The sequence below is a fragment of the Odocoileus virginianus genome, chromosome 5 (genome assembly GCF_023699985.2).
Source record: "Odocoileus virginianus isolate 20LAN1187 ecotype Illinois chromosome 5, Ovbor_1.2, whole genome shotgun sequence".
Taxonomy (NCBI): domain Eukaryota; kingdom Metazoa; phylum Chordata; class Mammalia; order Artiodactyla; family Cervidae; genus Odocoileus; species Odocoileus virginianus.
Genome location: NC_069678.1, coordinates 76,901,933 through 76,923,742, shown reverse-complemented (window position 1 = coordinate 76,923,742; position 21,810 = coordinate 76,901,933). Strand labels below are relative to the sequence as shown.

Genomic DNA, 21,810 nt, shown 5'->3' with positions numbered 1-21,810 from the left:
GTTCAGTCAGGTAACCCAGCACTGTGCCAGTCATAGGGACATAGATGAAGACTGGCTTTTGCCCTAGAAGAGCTCTCAGTCTTGAGTGGAAGGTAGATATGGAAGGCAGTCATTGCAATTCCATGAGAAATGGAATAGTCTTAGGGACAAGTTCTGTGAGATGTCAAAAAGGGAACTGTTAATTCTGCCTGGGAGAAATTGGGAAGCTTTACTGTCTGCTCCTAGTCTGATATAATCTCTCAAGGCAAGGGATTTGTGTGCCTTGTTTAATGTTGAATTCCTAGTGTCTGGCACATAGTGGGTGCTCTGGGAATTAATACTTGGACTTGATATTGAGGGGTGAGTATGTGTTCACCAAGCAGAAGAAGCAGGGGAGATTGTGATCCAGGCAGAGAGAATAGCTTGTACAATGATACATATGCAAGTATACATTTTTATTTACCTAAATGTTGTTTCTTTGAATGTAATTCCAGAGAGTGTTCTTGTAGAGTGTGACTATTAGTGGGCTTTCTAGATAATGGTCTTTCTTTTGTTGCTGTTGTTTTTGACCATATGCTCCTCACATATTACTGTGCTAAGTGTCTTAGCAAGGTTGACCATAACCAGCACATATTCACCAGGGACTTTATCAACATCATAAGTAGGTATCAGATTAAGCTGGTTTTAGCTAATGTGACCACATAACCTGATTTGCCTTGGACAGTGCTGATTTATGCCTGTTGTCTAAGCATAGTTATTAACAAAGCCTCCTTGTACTCTCAAATGTATCTGAGTTTGATCAAGAGAAGGAAGGGTTCCTTCTCTCAAGCACAGTCTGGGAAAGTGGTTGATGTAGAAAATCCCACCACCAGATTTCAGGGGCACTAATTCAACACTTATTTAACAGATATTGATTGAATGTGACTCTATTCTGAATACTCCAAGAATCTCCAAGGACGATCAAGACATGGTTTCTCTTTGGCCCTTATTTCAAAGTGATGATTGCTTATATCTTGTCTTTCTTATCATTGGTTGTGAGAATATCACAATAAATACTCTGAAAATGTTTGTTGAATGATTATAACGAGTCAGTGTATGCATACTTAACTCTCTCTTCCTTAGTTGCCCTCATCTGTCAATGCAGGGATAACAGTAATAGTACCTACCTTATAGGATTATTGTGATATTAAGTGAGTTAGTAAAGAGCTAAGACTAGTGCCTGGCATATTATTTATTGAGCACTTATGCCCAATTATTAGTGAAGTCGCTCAGTCATGTCTGACTCTTTGTGACCCCATAGACTGTAGCTTACCAGGATCCTCTGCCCATGGGATTTTCCAGGCAAGAGTACTGGAGTGGGCTGCTGTTTCCTTCTCCAGGAGATCTTCCCAACCCAGGGATCAAACCCAGGTCTCCTGCATTGCACACAGACACTTTACCATCTGAGCCACCAGGGAATCCCTTATGCCCAATAGATAGTAGTTTTTATGTGAAAGCACTTTGCAAATGAAACAGAGCTACCTATAGCTTTATATAGCTTAAAATTGAGAAAAACATCTTTTTGGAAGCTTTGCTTAGGGAAGGTTGCATATTTCAATTCATTCAACCATTTGATTATGAATCAGATATGATCCTACCCTTAAGGAGCTTAAGCCTAATAACAGAAACAGACATGCAAAAAAAAAAAAGACTATAAACTTACCTATCTTTGTGTCATGAAACAATGGCTTATAATTTGTGGAGTCTGTTATAGGTCTGCTGGGTACTCCTTCATAGACCATTCATTGAAAATCTCAGTAGAAGAGGAGATGGACACTGAGTTTAATCAAGGAAGCAATGTAGTTAGATTGAAATTTTAGAACGGTCACTATGGTTGGTAAGTGGGATTCAGTCAAAACTGGAGGTAAGAATATGTTGATGATAATAATCCAGGAAAGAGATGCAAAGACGTGAACCATGACAGTAGCATTGGGTGTAAGAAAAATTAAGGAGATATAATCTACACAACCAAGCAGTAGGTGGGATTCTTGGGAAACTTTTTTTTTCTCAATTTTTATTTATTTGGCTGCACTAGGTCTTAGTTGCAGCACATGGGATCTTTAGTTGCAACCAGCAAACTCTTTGTCGCAGCACATGGGCTCTAGTTCCCTAACAAGGATCAAACCCAGGCCTCCTGTATTGGGAGCATGGAGTCTTAGCCACTGAATCACCAGGGAAGTCCCAGGACTCTTGGGAAAGCTACAGCAAGCTTTTCTCAACAAAAAGAGATATATCTTGAAGGATAAGATAGAGACACCATTTTTATTTTCCAAGCCCCCTCTGGGTTCTTGTAAAACCTGTGTTGTCTTTGCTATTAATTGTTGAAGTTTGTATTCCTGTAAGTGAATAATGACTGGGAAGTGGATTAATTGTGAAGCTATAAGGTAGATAGGAAGTATAAGAGGAGTAAGCACTATTACCCTGCTTGGTTGGGGAGCCTCAGAAGCTGACACTTGCCATTTGGAGTCTCAGATAACAACTGTTGTTGTTCAGTAGCTAAGTCATGTCCAACTCTCCGCGACCCTGTGGACTGCAGCACACCAGGCTTCCCTGTCCTTAACTATCTCCCGAGTTCAAACCCATATCCACTGAGTCAGTAATGTCATTCAACCATCTCATCTTCTGTCGTCCCCTTCTCCTGCCTGCAATCTTTCCCAGCATCAGGGTCTTTTCTAGTGAGTCAGCTCTTCACGTCAGGCGGCCAAAGTATTGGAGCTTCAACTTCAGCATCAGTCCTTCCAATGAATATTCAGGATTATTTCCTTTAGGATTGACTGATATGATTTCCTTGCTGTCCAAGGGACTCTCAAGAGTCTTCTCCAACACCACAGTTCAAAAGCATCAATTATTTGGCACTCAGCCTTCTGTATGGTGCAGCTCTCACATCCCTACATGACAGTTACCAAGCGCTTTAAATTAGATGTAATAGATAAGGAAACGTGGGCCTAAGGGTGGTAGCTTTGGTGCTAGAACCCAAGTCTTCTGACCCTCAATTCACCTTTTACCCACAATGTTATCATTTAGACTAGACTCGGTTGGTTCCCTCACTGGTTTCTGAGTTCCTCAGAGTGCCCAGGAAGTATGTGGGGGCAGGGTAGATATTTAAAGGGGCCCAATCTTCCCCCCACCAGGAGACCTGCACCATTTTACTTGTTTATATGTTAGCTTTTCCTAAGATTTTACTTTGAAAAATTCACTTGCTGGAAAAAAGTTTGAAAGAAAATCCTCTGGAGTTACCAACTGGCTAGAAATGGCATGGTAGTCCTATAGTACAGAACTATCTACTCTCCTTTTAAACTAACTATATATTTATCCATCTGTATATAATGATTTAACTTTACACACATGTACATATGCATATTAAATATTAATGTTACTGTCCATATAGGCAGTTATATTAGTTACATGATATTTAGAGTACACTATTAATTCTCCTAAGCACTTGAATTTCCTAGAGTTTTTGCAGAGTTGTGGTTGTTTGGAGCATGGGAGTGTGAGGCGGTGATGAATTTATACTCCAAGCTGTAACATCAGCAGCACTTTCCTCTTTTCCATACTTTCTCCATCATTTGGGCCTTATTGGAGTTCTCTGTGATTGAAGACCTCTCCGGCTATGCAAGCACAACTTCAGTGTGCAAACCCCCCCCCATTATACTCATTAAATAAGGTTGCAGCCGGAGCATCTCCCCCTCTAGCAATAAAATAATGTCTCTGTTGAAAGCTCATGGCTTCAGCTCCTGGGTTTATTCTAAAGAGAGACTTCCACTTTATAGAGTTTCTGGTTTTAGTCACTTGAACATTTATTAGAGGGGAAAAGATCATTCTTTAGTAGAGATTTCTCACTTCAGAAAAAAATGATTTTGTGCAATGGTAAATTCCAAAAGTTAATTTTTTTAGAACCATCTTTGAGATTCGTCTATTTATCATTTATTTCTGAGAGGCCATATCTTCACCTGCCATGTGAATATATTCATTTTACTTTAACAAATATTTAGAGTGCCAACTATGAGACAGCCACTGTGCTCAGCTGGAGGGAAACAAAGACAGATAAGAACAACCCTTGCCCTGGAGTACCTTGAAAACAGCTCCAGGAGACAGACCTGTAAACAACTGTGGTGCTTCTCTGGCATGAATTCTGTGGAGGCAGGAAGAACAAGCAGCTATGAAAGCTCAGATAATGAAGCAGCTAATTTTGCCTGGTGAGACTGAAGCCTTGAAGGATGGGTATGATTTTTTCCTAGGGAGAGAAGTCATACCAAAAGGAATGAAGTAGCAGGGGAAAAAAGCATGGGATAGAAAGGCCAAGTGATGTAGGAGATTAGAGTGGCCAGCTTAGAGCAGTATATATGGAAGGGAATTTCCCAGAGAAGTCAGAAAGCTTAAATGAAGGTCAGATTATAAGGAGTCTTGAACATCATACCGCATAATTGTATTTGATATAGGCAGTGAGGATCATGAAGGTTTTTCAGGTTAAAAAGTCACAGAACATAGATTGAATCATATGAACTTGACAGGATTTGACTGCTTTTGACCTAGAAAAACAATTTCATATGTTCAACCTAATATAAAAAATAGTTAGCATTTTGAGTACTTAACAGTATGTCATAAACCCTGTAATACATGCCTTACATCCATCATCTCATTTAATCTTCACAACCTCAGATTGTTGTCCTCATTTTAAGTATGATGACACCAAGAGTACCTCTGAACTTAAATCAAGATGCTAGTCAATTTTTTTATTTTTAACCTACCATCTACAGTTCTGTAGTTTATTAAAATAACTCTAATGGCCAAACTAGGTATTGGAGGAACATGATACTAATCTGGCTCTTCATTTGGGGCAGTTTTTAAAATCTTCTTTAAAAACTTGATTTCCCTTTAGCCAACATTCTTATACTGTAACATCAGTTGAAAACTCTGAGTTAGCCTTACCGAAAATTTTGTTTGCTAATTAAAAACTATTTATATATAGACCCTGATGTATTAGAGCTGGCATCCAGTTTCACTTCTTCTTTACTCAAAAACATTCTGGTCCAAAGAGAACAAGTGATTTGCCCAAAGTCTATAATTATTAGTGATAGATGGAACTGACCTTGAGATCTCCTGACTCCTCTCTGTTCCCTTGCAATTTAAAATGGATCTTACTCACCAGCCCAGGTTGGATGCATGAGACAAGTGCTCGGACCTGGTGCACTGGGAAGACCCAGCGGGATTGGGTGGAGAGGGAGATGGGAGGGGGGATTGGGATGGGGAATACATGTAAAACCATGGCTGATTCTTGTCAATGTATGACAAAAACCACTACAATATTGTAAAGTAATTAGCCTCCAACTAATAAAAATATATATATATATATATATATATATATATATAAATAAATAAATAAAATGGATCTTACTTTCAAGAACACACATTTAACACCTATTGTGCATGAGGGCCATTGTTCTAGGCATGTTCTTCAGTAATACCCTTACACATGGATATGTGTAAAACTTCTTGTTAGTTTGATGGCACAATTTGGCTCTATACTGGTGCCAACTGAAAAGATATGTGGGGAGAATCTGTCTCTTGCTTATTTGTATCTTGTAATTGACACACATAGACTGTGTGGACTTGATAATAAATTTTAACAGTGAAGAATTCCATTGAAATCACCGCCTTTGTGCATTTTGTTTTCTTGTACCCCAAGGTACTCATATACTAATAGACAGTAAAGAACAAATTTCAAGCAGGAGTTTGTATCTGAATTGTGAAATCTTTAAGATGACAAAAGAGTTTCAAACTTCTTGAAAAAGAAGTTTTAATAATATACATAGTATACATGACCCTCACAGTTTATATTCCTAGGGTTTTGAAGGCTAGCAAAACCTTCAAGCATTCTCATTTTATTGGCAATGTAAAAATAATCAGATGTGATAATTAATTGATTATCCCATGATCCATTTTATGGCTAATAAAGTAGGCAAGGTAGGTATTGTGCTTAGTCACTCAGTCGTCTCCGACTCTTTGCAACCCCATGGACCACAGCCGCCAGGCTCCTCTGTCTATGAGGATTCTTCAGGTAAGAATACTGGAATGGGTTGCCATGCCCTCTGCCAGGAATCTTCCCAACCCAGGAATCGAACCCAGGTCTCCCGCACTGAAAGTAGGCAAGGTAGGTATTGTGCTTAGTCACTCAGTCGTCTCCGACTCTTTGCAACCCCATGGACCACAGCCGCCAGGCTCCTCTGTCTATGAGGATTCTTCAGGTAAGAATACTGGAATGGGTTGCCATGCCCTCTGCCAGGAATCTTCCCAACCCAGGAATCGAACCCAGGTCTCCCGCACTGCAGGCGGGTTCTTTACCGTCTAAGCCACCTACCAGGGAAGCCCAAGGTAGGAATTAAATGGTATTAAATAACAGTAAGTACAGTTTGGGGTGAAACTGTCCGCAGAAGCTTAGGTTATATGTAACATAGTTTGTAAAACCTTGATGTAGGGTTTAAAACTGTGATTTTAGTTATTCACTCTTCTCAATAAAGGAGCAAACTGAATAGTGAGGTCAGTAACAATAATCCTTTTAAAAGAACTTAAGTATAATTTCTGTAATAACCTAGAATTGATGGTGACTTGATAAAATAAAAGTTATATATTTGTGAATAATGTTAGAGTAGGACCAGGGCTTCTCCAGGAGCTGAAATTTCACAGGAGCCCAACATTATTATGGTTACATAGAGCATAATGTTAGATAATTTCATAATATCATAGAGCAAGGTTAGCATGAAATCAGTATTTGTAACCTACAAGGCTTTGGGTGTTACAATGTTAAAACTTCTGTTCAAAAATCTTATATTAAAAAAATACTCATCCTTGTTAAAGGTGTGATCCTTTTCAAGGAGGTATTTTGAACTTGAATCTGCTGTTGCTAAGGTGTTGCTAAGGGAAATGAGCTACTCAGCACTAATGTATAACTTTACTCTTCTGCCTAAAAGTAGTTAAATCATTCCCCCAGCTTCAGAGTCAGAGAGGGAAAGAACTAAAACGGGTCAAGTGGGTAGTTGCCTCTTTCTGACAGTTACATAGCATGCTTCTTGTTTTTCACATTTTTTTCTTCACTTTTCATAGAGAAAGGAAGTGACCTTCCTAGGCATAAGAGAATTGAAAAGGTAAACTAGGCTGCTGAGTAGGACAGGGCTTGTAATGAATGTAGACTGTCCCTGGCTAAGGCAGAAGGAAGTGCTTGACCACTGAGAGAAATGCTTCTGCTGATGACCAACCTCAACAAAGGGCTTTTTACAATAAACCAGCAAACTGTAAGAGTGGTTTGAAAAAAAAAAATTATGTATCAATGAATGAAGCACCAAATCATTGTGCCCTAAGAATTTGGTTCAAAGTTCTTCTAAAATATTTGGAATTAATTATTTATGTTCTTTTATTGCGTGCCCATTATGTTCCAGGTACTGATATTCTACGTACTGGAGTTGTAAGGGAAATAACATACAATTTCTACCCTTCAAGCTCACTGTACAGTGTGAGAGTAACAAAGAACTCTAATTCATCAAGTACAATCTGCAATAGAATTGTTTGAAAATCGTTGAAGTTCAGAATTAGGCTCAGAGTTGAGTTTTTGATAAATAAAATTTTGAAAATATTTGGAAACTTTAACGTCTTGGGGATTTAGTTCACAATTCTATCTGAAGATCTGGCACCCTTACCTTTACTTTCAGAGATGGAGGAGGGACTAGAACACACAAACTAATAGCAGGCAAAAACGTGTCCCTGTATTTATCAATGACCAGGAATCTATCACCATGTGGTGGCAGAATACTAAAATTACAGGTGTAAGTTAGGTGGTTGGGGGTTTTTTATTTTAATTATTGTTATTGTTTTAGATGTCAGCACATATCAGCAGTATTATTGTGAATGTTAGTTTCTGATTATAGAGTAACAGTGAATAAGATTTAAATTTTTTCAGTGTACACTTTTCTATATAAGGTAGAATTTATAGCAAAAAAAGTGTGGACTGAGGTTAAACATATTTAAGCTTGAAACCTAAATTTACATCTTTCTAGCTGTGTGATCTTGTGCAAATCACTTAAATTCTCTAATCTTTCATTTTCTTATTGGGAATCTCAGACTTGTGAGATTAAATGAGATTTATAAGCAAAGAACCTAATGCAATGTTTGACACACAGTAGATGCTTAATAAATGCTAATTCTTGTTTTGGGTTTTTTTTTTCCCATAGACATGCTTGCTGAATAAGAGGTTGTCTTTCCCACAGTCATCATATCATAATTTTCCTCTATTTACAACTTTTAAAAAATGGAATGGATTCAGTTCAGTTCAGTTCAGTTGCTCAGTCGTGTCTCTTTGTGACCCCATGAACCCAGGCCTCCCTGACCATTGCCAACTCCTGGAGTTTACCCAAACTCATGTCCACTGAGTCGGTGATGCCATCCAACTATCTCATCCTCTGTCATCCCCTTCTCCTCCTGCCCTCAATCTTTCCCAGCATCAGGGTCTTTTCAAATGAGTCAGCTCTTCACATAAGGTGGCCAAAGTATGAATTCAGAGATCTCAAAAGGGGTCTAACTAGAATGAGCTGACTGCCAATATCCCCTTCCTGTCCTCCTTTTCAACCTTTGTACCTATATGAAATATTCTCCACTTTCCAGAACAAACCCTGTCATTCTTCAAGCCTACCTTCAGTTCCAACTTTTCTCATGAAGCCTCCTCCCATCTCTCCAGATGATATCCTCACCATTGACTGCCCTTCAGTATTTCATTTTGATACTATTTTCTTTACATTCTTCCTTAGGATTTATGCATAAAATGAAGCTCCTTTCCCAGCCAGACTGTAAGCTCCTTGGTGCATATTGTGACTTGTGTTTCTTTTTATTCTTTATGCTAAGAATTTATCACTGAACTTCACCCACAGGACCAAGTAAATGTTTATCTGCAGCAGAAATTTTTCGTTAGAATTGGAATAGACCATTCAGCCTTTCTTAGTTATTATTGTCTTTTTATTCTTTAATTATTTTGAGAGACTTTGAATTGTATTTTCTTCAACAAGATTGCCTTATCGTGTAGCTAGGTACTAATTCATACAGTTTTTCTGTATTCTCCATGTTAATAATAACTACCATTTAGAGTGCTGCCTCCACCAAGCCTGAATCTACTCAATTCTGGAAACAAACTTTAATGGAAGTATTATTTTACCCATTTTTACAGATGAGGATATTAAAGTTTAAGGAGGCTAGCATATCATTTCCTCCTGAGAAGGTGTTTGTGCATGCATGTGTGCTCAGTCGCTCAGCTGAGTCTGACTCTTTGCGACACCATGGACTGCAGCCTGCCAGGTTCCTCTGTCCATGGAATTTTCCAGGCAAGAATATGGAAGTGGGTTGCCATTTCCTACTCCAGGGATTTTCCCTACCAAGGAGTCAAACCGATGTCTCCAGCGTCAGCAGGCAAATTCTTTACCACTGAGCCAGCTAGGAAGCATCAAGAAGATGTTCGGCAACCCCTAACGAATCAAAAGTAATGGGCTATGGGATGGTGTTTGAGGTAACAAGTGCAACTATTGATCTTCATTCATTCCCTATGACTGGAGTGCTGTCTGGAGTCAAGCTCTGTACTGTAAGGGGCTGAGAACAAAGAAGCTGATTCAGTGTTTGCTGAGCAGATACTCTGTGTAAAAGGTTTCGCCAGTTTTGGAAGAGGAAGTTGAGGACAGGGCTGGGAACTCAATTGTGCCTGCTTAGATTTTGTGCTTTGTAGCTTTATTTGTCTCTCACTCCAAATTTACAGCCTAGTCATAATGAAGGATTAAATGAGATACATTTTGTGGGCATGCCTAGTTAGAAGCAGATTGCAAAAAAACCTTTTGGACATTTTTAGTTGAGAAAAAGGTCAAACATGCCTTCCATCTTCCCTTTCCTTTCTCTTTTAGTCTGTGCCCATATTCTTCATTCATTCAATATGTGTATACTATGTATATTTTTCTGTGATTGTGGAGGGGAGCTCTTACTTTTTTAGATGAGGAAAACATCCTTCTAGAATTCTTAGCTATAAAAATTGTCACTACTGTGATGTTGAATGAGATTGTGCATATCAAGTGCCTAGCACAGTGTCTGGTATATGGTAGATTCCTAGTAAATCAGCAGTGTTTATTCATACTTTTTAAGTCCTACTGTTTCTTTCTTCTCCTCTTCCCCCCCCACTCCCCTTTACCTTCATCTTTCCCTCTTCCTTCTACTTCTCCTTTCCCTCCTTCTTCCCCAAATTACCTTCCTTGTCTTTTACAGTACACCTATTTTTTTATTTGTAGTTACAGAATTATAAATAAGTCCAGAGTTTTAAGAGGCCCTACACTGAATTATTTTCAATGTTGTATTAATCTAGTTAAACACTATATCCTTTTGTGAATATTTATATCTATACTGTTTTTTTTTCTTTGTTTTTTATTTTTAGTACAGCTCATCTGAACTGAAATGAAAAAGCCTCAAATCCCTTAACACTGGGGTCTTCAGAAATCTCTGTGTGTTTGCACATTGACCCTGCTGAGTTCTCTTAAGTGATGATGAAGAATGTATCAGTGAAAAGTCCAGTCAGGGACACCCTAAATTAGATTTCTTGGATAAATGTGTATTTACCATTTTTTTTTAATGTTGTAAGTAAGACAATGTTCTTGTCTTTTAAATTTTCTTTCCCAGAAAGACACCCTGGTTATTTAAGAGTGTGGTCAGAGGCACATTTGAAAAATCCTGCTTTGTTTCTGGAAAGAAGCCTCTGCTTTCAGCTGCTGCTCTAGCAAAAACTTCTGAGTATGGAAAGAAATCAGGGAGATCGAGTGTGTACCTACCCTTAAGTTAGTTTCCCTGCCTAGGTGAACTCTTGGCCATTTAAGTGGACTAGACATCCATTTGTCATATTTCTCACACAGTAGCATTCTTACAGCTCTTTCCCACAATCCATAGTAGATAAAACTACTTAGGAAAGAGAAAGGCATCATACAGTCAGGTCATATATTAATATCTCTAATAGAACATCAACAGTGAGTTCCTGATCATACTGATAGACTCTGTGTCATTCTGGCACGTTCTTCTTTCCTCTGTGGTATGTTTGCATTTTCTTATAAAATTTGACTTATTGTTTCTACAAGAGAAAAAAACTAGACAAAACCAACACCACAATTTATCAAAGGAAAATTAGGCTTTAAATTTTCTCAAAAGCCCTTAAATATAGTATGCCATTGTCTGGGCATACTGATTGTATTTTCCCTAAAAGAAGAAATGCCAGCAGCTCTGGTTTATTTTTCAAAGGAAGAGAGAGAGGATAAAAAGAAATTGAACCACAGGAAAATGTCAGGTCATAGTCACTGATGACGCTATTTAAATGATGTGCCATAATCATATTAGACCAGAGCACAAGGAATTCCTGAATTCTGCATGACAGTGAAGAAGGGCTGGCAATTATCTCGTGTGTGTGTGTGTGTGTGTGTGTGTGTGTGTGTGTGTGTGGATATGTGTCTGTTCACCCTACCTTTCCACCCCATTTTGCTAATTCAATTGAGGGGCAAGAAGAGGTAATCCAGACACCCGGAACAGGAGAAAAAGGTCTGCAGCTGTGCTCGGAGGGACTGGTGTGAAGAGAGGCTCAGTCTGACTTGGGGTTGTGTGCTATTGCACGTGAATGCTCTGGAACTGCTCTAATCGACTGAAAATGAGCCGGCTACGGTCATATGGAACAGGTCTGTTTAGCCACATCGCTGGGTAGCATGGCAGATGGTAGACCGTCAATGGGTGGTATTGATTGGCTGGATTTGCCTTAGGGTAACAAGACTATGGGTCCTTAAAAACCCGCTTCATCTTATTTTCCTTTGTGCAGCTACGTACAGTTGTGGTTTTCTCTTCTCACTCCCCCAGCCCCCAATATCTCCTTTTTTCCCTTTCCAAATCAAAAGCCTTCCTTGGTAATCAAAATAGAGAGGTTACCGTGAGATAAACACTCTTTAAATTATCACCAAGGCAAGAAAACTCGAGAATATTTTATTTACTAGGCTGATTACATTTTAATGTTTGAAGAAAGTGACATTTTTAAATTAGTGTTTAAGGCATATGGTGAGTGTACAAATTAGCTTATTTCATACAACCAGAATTTGATGAGAGCAACTCCTCCTTCTCACTCCCCAGTTAAAAATTGTCATTTGAAACTTAATATATGCGAGGAGGTTAAATGATATTAAGGGATGCTGACTTGACTTAAAGATGAAAAAGACCGTCACTGTTGTATGTGGCTAAATGTTATCTGGATGGGCTGGAAAAATACTAGTGTTGACATCTGTGTTTGCAAGAGGATGTGGAAGTTTCAGGGCTTTAATTTTGTCCAACCAAGAAAACAAAATCCCAGGTATCTGTGTGCGTTGGTTTCTCTTTTAGATATGAGGGAACATTGAATGGTGCTTGCTTGCTCTGTGAGTAATAAAATCCTCCTTAAAAACAGGCCATATAATGATACAAGTGATGAGATTTATTTTTGTCAGATGGTTCTTTATCCTTTTAACATCATTCCTCCATCACTTGGGGCTTTCAACTTGAGACATTCTATTTATTCCTGGCAGAGTAGCAGATTAATTGGGATAGAATTGTACAAAGGAGACGCCAAGTTTAACTATACAGACAAAATAGTACACGACAGAATTGTTCCATTTCAAGGTGGATCCTAGGGAAAACGAACAGCACTGAGGAGATATATGTGATTAGTTTGCTCTTGTGGTTGTTAATAACTATTTGTATAATTGTGTTCTAAAAAGAGATGCTCAGGGCTTAGTTTTTTTGTTTGTTTCCAGTATCTTTTAAGCTTGTGGTTATTTCCTATCATGAAAGATGATAGCAAATATTACTCTGAAAAAAGTTGAAGTTAACACCCTTAAACATCTTGTGTGTGCTTCGCTCATATGCACACTTTCGAATTGTGTTTTATCATGTGTCAATATTTCTTTCCCTTTGCTAAAAGAAAACATCTCCATGAAGATTTTGGTTTTCCCCCTTGCTCTGCGTTGATTGGATTTTCCTTTTTCATCCTTTGCTGAATGAAACAAAGCTTGTTTGTGCTTCATTCTTCACAGTTCTTATTAGAATGGGTGGTGGTGTTTTGTTTCCTCACTATTAAGTCAGGAGAGGGAATTTTATTTGTTTATTTTGACAAGACACAGAGAGAGATACAAGACAGATGCCTGTTAGGATGCCGGCGTTTCTCATATTACATCCTACACCAAAAGCTATTCCAAGGGAAAAAAAACAAAACAAAACAATCTTTTAAGATGGTTCATTTGAATCTGTGCACTCTACCCACCTGGTGGTTATACAGTGAACTGTTACTTTAAAGAGTAGTTTAAACACCAGCCATGTTTGGGGCAGGCTGCTCTTGCAAAGAGAGCAGTACATATAACAGGAGTCTACTGTGTGTGAGATAAGGGGAAAATTCAGCTCACTGACTAGAGGTTTTAATGTGCGAACTCTAGGGAAATAATATATTGACTGTTCCGTGGCACGCAAGAAAATTGAAGAACCCTTTGCAGACGGAGTGCTTTGCAAAGGATTCTATCTGTTTCTCTTAAAACAAAATCTGTGGCAAGATGTTTGAAATCAGCAGGACGCTTAATGCTGCTTTGTTAAATAATGAGGTAATATTTTGTCACTTTTTTCTGGGCAGCATCTGTTTTTTCCCCCCCTCTTCATTTTTTCCTGTGTGTTTATGAAGGATTCCTTTTTTTTTTTCTTTCTTTCTTTCTTCCTCTTTTTTTTTTTCCTTCTCACTGAAGTCAAGGAAATACAATTCACGCTTCCATTTCCGTTCCTTCCTTTCGGTGCTTTTGGAGAATTTGGTTGTCTTTTTTTATTTGCAGTTTCAGCCGGCTGCTGTTTCCTAGCCCATTGTGCCACGTAAGGCTTCTCCACTGCGCGGAGTAGGTAGTTATTAACGCTGAATTGGCTTCTGGTACAGTCCATCTGGACTCTGTATGGGAAAGCTGTCTGCCGGCGACTGATGCTGAGATATCTGCAACCTTTGGGATGTGAGCATGGTGGCGAGGGGCTGACTGATAGGAGATTACTTCTTTTAAGGGAAATTGTTATTAATGAGTCAAGAAACTGCTCATTTATGGTAAGAAGGATACAGCGGCGCTGGCAGCCCCTCCGCTCTAGGATATCATTTTTAGGTTGCCTTTGCTGCTGGAGTGAGACAAGTTTCTTCCCGTGGTGGTGGTGGCTTGTGGTGGAAAAAAAAAAAATCATGCATGACTGGGAGACTCGCCTGCCTGATTCTTGCGATAATATATTGAGAATCTGTTGCTTTACAAATGTCACACCACTGATGTAGCGGTCAGCCCCTCACTCTGAAAGATGAATGGTACTATTGGAAATGCAATAATAAGGTTGACTTTTCCCAACAATAGGATTCTGCCTTTGTCTTTAGAGAAAAGGCCTCTGAGGACATTTGTGCGTTTGTTTGAGGATTCTGTTGAAAGACTTTAGAGTGGAGGTTTTTGGAGAAGTGATCGATGTACAAAGTGCATGGATTTTTTAGCCTAGCAAAACCAGCTAATGATTTATACTGTAATATACAGTTACTATTTTGGAAAAGTGGCCGGAATATCTTCTGATACACCTAATGTTAATTTATGGCTCACTAAGCGTGCTGATATTAGTATGGGTGGGAGAAAAGGATTTTAAGAAATTCTGACTTTTATAAGCTCCAAAGAAATATACAGTAAATATTTCGTTCCCAGTGGGCTGTTTTTATTTGTGTGTTTGTCAGCATTGTGTTCATATCTACTTTTCATAGTATCTTGATATTGGTGAAATTGCACTCAGAGTTTCTGTTGTTGATTTGGGGCACCTGTCCCTGCTCTGGGTACATATGCTGAACTCTTTAGGGTGCGTAACCTGTGCATTTGTCCTTCGTGAACAGTTCAGAGGATACTGTAATACTACTGTGACGTGTAGGACTCTGTATACATTTGTTCAAGAAATTATTTTAAAAGTTTATGTAATTCAGTATTGTTCCACTTGATAGGATTATGGTTTTAACATTTCTACTTTTCTGTTGCATGTACTTTCATTTCTAATAGCTGAATTTATTTATATTCAAGTGTAATTGTTCATATTGTATATATAACAGATATTGTTTTATGGTGTATCTGTGTTTATAACGTGTGTGTGTATATCTATATATTTGTATATTTGTATCTGTGTGTCCATGAGATAGTACCTTGGAGAGAATAGTTTTAATTTTTAATGTAAAGATTCTTTTCTTTGACAATAATTTTTCACAGACCCATTTATTCTTGGACTTTGAAGCCCAGAGTGTAGCATGATTTTCGGCCTGGCCTGTATTTCCACATGGCCCTATCCCATCCCGCTGTCAACTACAGCCAAAGATTAAAAATTGTGTTAAACTGTCTTGAGTAATATTTGTTACTTCTGTGTATTTATTGAGGAACAAATTGACTAAATTATGAATTAAATAAATAGTGATAAAACAGCCTTTGGGGTGAATTAAAACATAAACTCCTCAGATAAGCCACTTTAAAACCCAAAGTAGAACAACAACAGCAACAAAAAATTATACTACTGAAGGCTTGGTAGCATAGAGGTCATGAAATGTATAAAATAGGCAGACAAACTGCACACATCACCACACACTATTTCAAGAGGCCAAAATAAAAAGACATCCTTGGAAGGAGAGAAGCAAAATCATGTGTTCAGTTAAGATGAGCACTCTGTACTGGTTATGAAATGAGGCTGTTGTCAAAAGTGTATTTTACCTTTCTCTGAAGCAGTAGAGAAAGCAAAGAGAGAATGTGTTCCAGTGGTTTTTAAAAATTCAGATCATGCCCCCATCCAAGTTGAGAAATAAATTCATTTAAATAAATCATTCATCATTCTCTGTTTTGAAAAACTCAGGCAGAAGGCAGAAATGTAGAGGGTGGCAGCTGCCCCCCTTCTCCCCCAGTTTGTTTTTTTTTTTTTTCTGTTTATGAGGAAATAGTTTTCTGAAGCAAACTTGTATGAACCTAGTTCACAGAGCAAGCACAATCTCAAAATTTCTTTTAAGACACTGGCCATATTAGCTGCAGAAGGAGCATTACTTACTAAAAATCAGCAATATTGGGAAATAATAAAGTTAAAATGTAGATATATTTGCACATTAAAGTGCTTTTGTTGTATCTTTAAGCCCAGAGGCAGATCATTAAATATGCATTTCGCTAGAAAGCAACTGTCGAAAAAGATAAGGTGGTTGAAAACATTCTATGAGGGAAAAGCCCTCCTCTGAGCGCTGGGGTGGCACAGCCCTCGGGACAAGGGCAAGGGAGAACACTCCCACTGTTAAGGTTCGCAAGCCGCCAGTGACCTGCGGTTGTTACAGTACTTTTGAACTGGGAGGAGGGAAAAGGTAAAAATACAAGTGTGGCTGTTGTTGCTTCAGCCTGGCCTTAATTACCAGACACAAGAAGCAGTTCAGAAATCTGGTCTCTGTTGTTGTAGAGGTCACCAAATCATTAACATCGTCAATCTGGCAGTAGCTAATTTAAATAGCACCTGATGTTGCAACGCCTCCCTTCGTTTCCCCAGCCAATCAGATCCTGGCTTCGGCTGACAGATGGTCCCATAAATGGATGTAAAAAGGGGAAGCTTCGAGCCAATTTCAGCAAGGCTCTGTTCAGTTGTTCTTATCTACATCCTAGAATCGGGGGTTTCAGCTCACTGCTCCTTTTCTTTCCTTTTTTTTTTTTTCTCTCCCCCCACTCCCCCCATCAGATAATTGATTTACTTTACAATCATCCACGCTGTGTTTGTGGATCTTTAAAAATATATAACAATAGTAGTCATTTAAAAATATATTCTGAAACCTTTGCAAATTTTAAGAGAAGAGTCGAAGCTCTGCGAGACCCAATATTTGCCAATAAGAATGGTTATGGTAGGTATGACTAGATTTATAATCTGTTGTTTGTGTTGCTGGAGGGAAGAAAAGCATCTCCACCTTGACCAGTCTTAATGCTTGCACAAGAGTTTAGTTCTCTGCTGCTGTTTGGTTCCTACATCTACTATCTCTTTTGTGTAGACAGTGCGGGTAGGTCCTTTTATTGAGAAGCAGTGGGGAAATAGATTGTCATTTTTAACAGGTCATTGTCAATTTTCCCTTCAACATAAATGTGGGGGTGGAGAAGGGGAGGTGGGCTGAAATAATTGTTGGTTTGCTGAAAGAGGTTATATTACATGAGACAATAATGGCAAAAGAAGGATTTTCTTTTTTTAAGGGAGAGGGGGATTTGTCTATGTGCCTGGGTTTTGTGGGGCTGGAGGTGGGTGCAGCCGGCTTAGGAATCTCTCCATTTCTGAGCTGGAAATTTAAACCTTGCGAGGCAGCTCCTGAATCCTGAACGTTGAGATGGGCAGTTGTGTTTTGGGGGACTGCGCAGTCAAAACGGCAAAGAGAGTGATTTATTTGGGCTTCAGTAAATGCTGCATCTTGTATTTCAAAGAGTTTCCTGTCATGACCTCATAAAAAAGAGGAGGCGGCTTGTATGTGTAGCGGTGCCTGGCGTGTTGAGTTGTTGCTTCCTTCTCTGGGCAGCAGCTCTGTTAGAAGGAATGTCAGCTTTTACATAACGTTCCTTTCCGCTTTTGACACGCTGTGTGAGGGTCCATCTTCTTCTGATCACAGATGGAGTGGAATGGCTTGAAGATGGTAAGTGAAAAGAGGAAGGCAGCTTGGAGATTCCAGCCGTGTATGTGTCTGTGTGTGTGCATAAGGATGGTGGACCGTGCATTGTAAATCACTGTGCAGATCATTTGTGTATGTGTGTGTTTGTTAGTATTTCTCTTTTCTGAAAACCAGAATCCATCTCCAAGTGTGATGGCACTGCATGCACACAAGACACACACACGCTGTCTCTTCCATCGAACTCACATTTTAGCCAAGGAAGGTTGGTGTCTTTTTTGACAATCACAGTGTCACCATCACTGTTGGCTGGCGTGTCCACCGCCTCTGTGAGCTTTCAATGGAATTGCACGACTGTTAAAGTTAAAGGCACATTTCTTTTTCCGTCTCCTGCTCGGAGTGATGGGGAAGGCTGGGAATGAGGGGTGGAGGAGATGAGGTTCAGTACCAGCAGATGCAATTGTGGAACAGGACTTTTGGATGTGGAAGGGGAAGTGGAAAACCTTTCTGCCAAAGTAGTAGATCTATTTTTAGTATCATCTTTTTCTGAAAAAAAAAAAAAAAAGAAGAAGAAGAAGCAGGGAAACTCCTTGAGTCCCGCTCCTGTCGCCTGATGTTGACCCTTAAGATATGGCACAAAATGGCACGATCAGATGCCACGGGTGCCCAGTTTGACTTTGAATTTCACTAGCAATAGCTTTCACGGGATTTCAAAGCTGGTATGGGGGAAGGCTGTAAATTCATATCAATCTCACTTATTTTTTGCTAGGAAAGCCTGGGGAGGACTTTTCGCTCTGCATAGATGTTATAACAAAGCTGTGGTCTTTTTCCCATTCTTAGCGGATTGCCTTTGTCTGGCTGCTTGTTTTGATGGGTGTAAAACAAATAAGATTAGACCGAGCAGCCCAACTGAAAGCGATAGCTGGGAGGAAAACCCAATGAAAGGTTGCCGGGGAAACGAACAGAGGAAAAGCCGAGTAGGGAGCAGGTGGCTATCATGAGAACACACTGCAAACAGTGTAAAAAAAAGGGGGGGGGGGGGACAGGACCTCGATTATCTTTGCTGTTCTTTGTGGCCAGCCCAACTTTAATTATTCTTTATAAATAGGTGTTAATTACATTTCTAACTCTGGTTTACAGTGATTTTTAGAAATCTATTTTTAAGCATCTGTTCTGTCTCCCCTGGCTTTTTTTTTTTTTTTTTTTTTTGGTTTAAAGAGGGAGAGAGAGAGAAGGAGAGGGGGAAGGGAAGGTAGGGAATCTTGCTTTTTTTTCCTCTCTGCCTCTCTGTCTTTCCCCCTTTTCCCTGCTGTGAAATTGTACGTGCGAAAAATCGCAAGGAATCCTGTGAGGCCATTTGAAAAAAATGTAAATTATATTGAATGAAGTTGACGGAAGCATAATAGTGAACTCCCACAGCTGATACGTTCTGCAAATGATTTCTTTGAAATTTCCAGCAAAATATCCATAGGAGAAGTATAGGTAGAATAGATTTACCCTAAGCAATGATTTTGTGCTAGGCGATACTGGTGTTTTTACTAAATCAGATATTGATAATACAGTTCCAGGGAGTTCATTGTATCCCTCATTTTATATCCTGAGTAGAAATTACTTTTTAAAATAATATGTGAAAAGCTATATTCTAGTCTATTACTTCACCTTCATCTCTATGCCTCCAGCCGCAGGATTCATCAGGCTGCACCCTTGCAACTACTGCCTTCCATTTGGCATTTGGTCCTAGTCCTGGTCTTGGCATAAACTGAGTGAAAAACTGATTTTTTTCCAGCATCTCTGAACGTCTGGGACCCATGCGTGCACTGGGTGATCTTCATCTCTCGCTTTTCCTCTCCCAAAGTGTGCTTTACTAGTGGTCTGTTTCTCATGATGGTGGGTACCAAAAGGACTGAAAGATGTATTACTTAGGTTAATAGAAGGTATCATAAAAACAACTGAAAGTATGATCTATTATGGTTTCTTCCGGAGAGATAAATTAGGTACATGATGATTTTAAGCCCAAAAATGAAAGATTAAAAGGCACTGAAATGTGTTAAAAGGTTGGGAAATATAACTGGCTGTATTTGAAAGTACTGTTAATTTTACTCTCCCCAATGCAAATCTCCGTACCACCACCCTCCACCCTGATTCTTTCATCCTTGCAGATGCTAATGTTTTATCTCCTTATTGGGAGATTTTTAAAATTTGTTTTGACTTTTGAAGTAATAATAAATAAACTTACATTTTTTGCCATACACTTAAACCTTTCTCTCATATCATGAATGTGTAACCATATGTCGTTATTAAAAATAGAATAGTTTTCTGATTATCTCGAATGTATTTTTTCTGAGAATTTTTTGGTATGTTTTAGTTAGGGGGAAAATAATTTCTGTAGGAAATGTCACCTTGGCTTGGGTTGTAAAAAAGACACGTGGTTCTACTGCTGACCTTCTTCGCTTCTTTGTCTTAAAAATATTAATACGTACTACCTGCATGTGGAGGTGTGTTTTTATGGAAGCACAAGGCTGAGTGTGCATTTATTAAGAAATGAAAATCTGATTGGGAATATTTCCGCAAAAAAACACCTGACTACATCACAGTTTTAGTAATCAGAATGTTCATGTGTCTTATTGTAAAATAATGCTTAAATAATTTAATATTTAAATTTTTGAATGTAGGTGAGTAAACAGCTGAAAAATCTCTTTGAAAATCATTGATTTATAGGACAATGTTAATATCTCATTAAAAAAACTAGCAAGCAACTTAACCTTTCATTTGTGATCTCAGTTCCATTCATTCCTAACTGCCATTCTTTCAAGTCATCCTCCTGAGCAGATATAGATGAGTTTGCTTCTGTTTGATAGTTTTCCAAAGCCTTAAAACTTTTTTATCTTCCTGTAGCCTTTCCTCGGTCCTTTGAATAGTCAAGGATTTTATTATGATAGGAAGACCATATTGTTGTGAGGTAATAACAATAGAATATTTCTTAAAGAAAAAGAAAGAAAATGGGCTACACAGTTTAGTATTAAAACTCCATCTTGAAATAGAGTTTGAGACATGTTCGACTTCAAATATTTTAAACTTAGCATTTCTATTGGGGATAATCTATTTACATTTTTAAATCTGGAAGTCATTGCATGAATAGTGCTCTGTGTGTGTGTTTAATACCTCTAAAAGAATTTATAAGTGAATCAAGGTGTTTTCCTCAAGTAAGGGTTACCATGAACAATAAAAGGGTTTCTTTAGGGCAGGTCTTTTCCTTTGGTTTGATTTCTTCCCTCTGCTCTTCTTTCCTTATTGTGGGTGGGTTCTCTCCCTATATGTAGACCAGAAACTATTCCTTCTGTGAGGAGATACGTTGATGTGCTGCTCCAGTTAGCCCTTGGAATTTCAATGCCTTATTGTAATTAAGAAAAAGCTGAAACAAATTATCAGAGTGTACTGCGAGTAAGAAATGGCGGTCTTGATAGAGGTCACTGTACGTAGATAGAAGTACTTTGGCCTTGACAAATTTATTCATCAGTTTCAATGATTTGTGGTCACTAGGCACTTAATTTATATGCCTGGACACTTAATATGTACATTTGTTGGCGAGCTGGCCAACGGATGCTAGACACAGTGAGTGTGCGCTGGAAAATGCTGCAATGCAGTATTTTTTCCCAATGTCATTGGGAATTTTGGGGGATTGAAGACACATAAACAGTCCCAACCTTTTATCTTACTGTTTTCCAGTCGATGGGCCATATTGTACAGAATTGGCCAATTCCCCTTTTGAAAGTGAAGTCAACATTTTATTGCCCACTATCCATCTCCCATCCATTTGATAGATTATGTGTGTGTGAGCAAGAGGGAGTGTGTGTGTGTGTGTGTGTGTGTGTGTGTGTGTGTATCAATGTAAGCATTTGTGTTTCTGGAATCCTGCACCTGTCTTAGGCTTTCCTTATTTGGTATTACCAAATGTGTATACATACTTGCAAATATATGTGCATCTAAAAATGGAAAGAAAACCAAACTGGGCCGTCTTCCCATAAGAAGTAGCTTCTCTTCCTCACAAACTCCAAGAGTTCTCTTATTAGAAAAATACAAAAATT

At 38.7% G+C, this 21,810-nt stretch overlaps 1 protein-coding gene across 7 annotated transcripts in view; it reads left to right on the top strand.

Moving 5' to 3' along the window:
• The window catches only part of ELAVL4 (ELAV like RNA binding protein 4), a 156,281-nt gene that overhangs the window by 51,723 nt on the left and 82,748 nt on the right, over positions 1–21,810 (top strand). For 3 of the 7 annotated variants that reach the window (XM_070468187.1, XM_070468184.1, XM_070468183.1), the window contains exon 1: positions 14,033–14,164. The exons of 1 other annotated variant lie outside the window; for it this stretch is intronic. In XM_070468187.1, coding sequence (XP_070324288.1) covers positions 14,048–14,164 — 117 coding nt within the window. In that variant the 5' untranslated portion in view covers positions 14,033–14,047. Of the gene's footprint in view, positions 1–13,589; positions 13,686–14,032; positions 14,165–16,889; positions 16,982–17,402; positions 17,753–21,810 lie in introns of those variants that run through there. 3 more of the 7 variants (XM_070468185.1, XM_020907224.2, XM_020907222.2) reach the window with 3 other exon arrangements.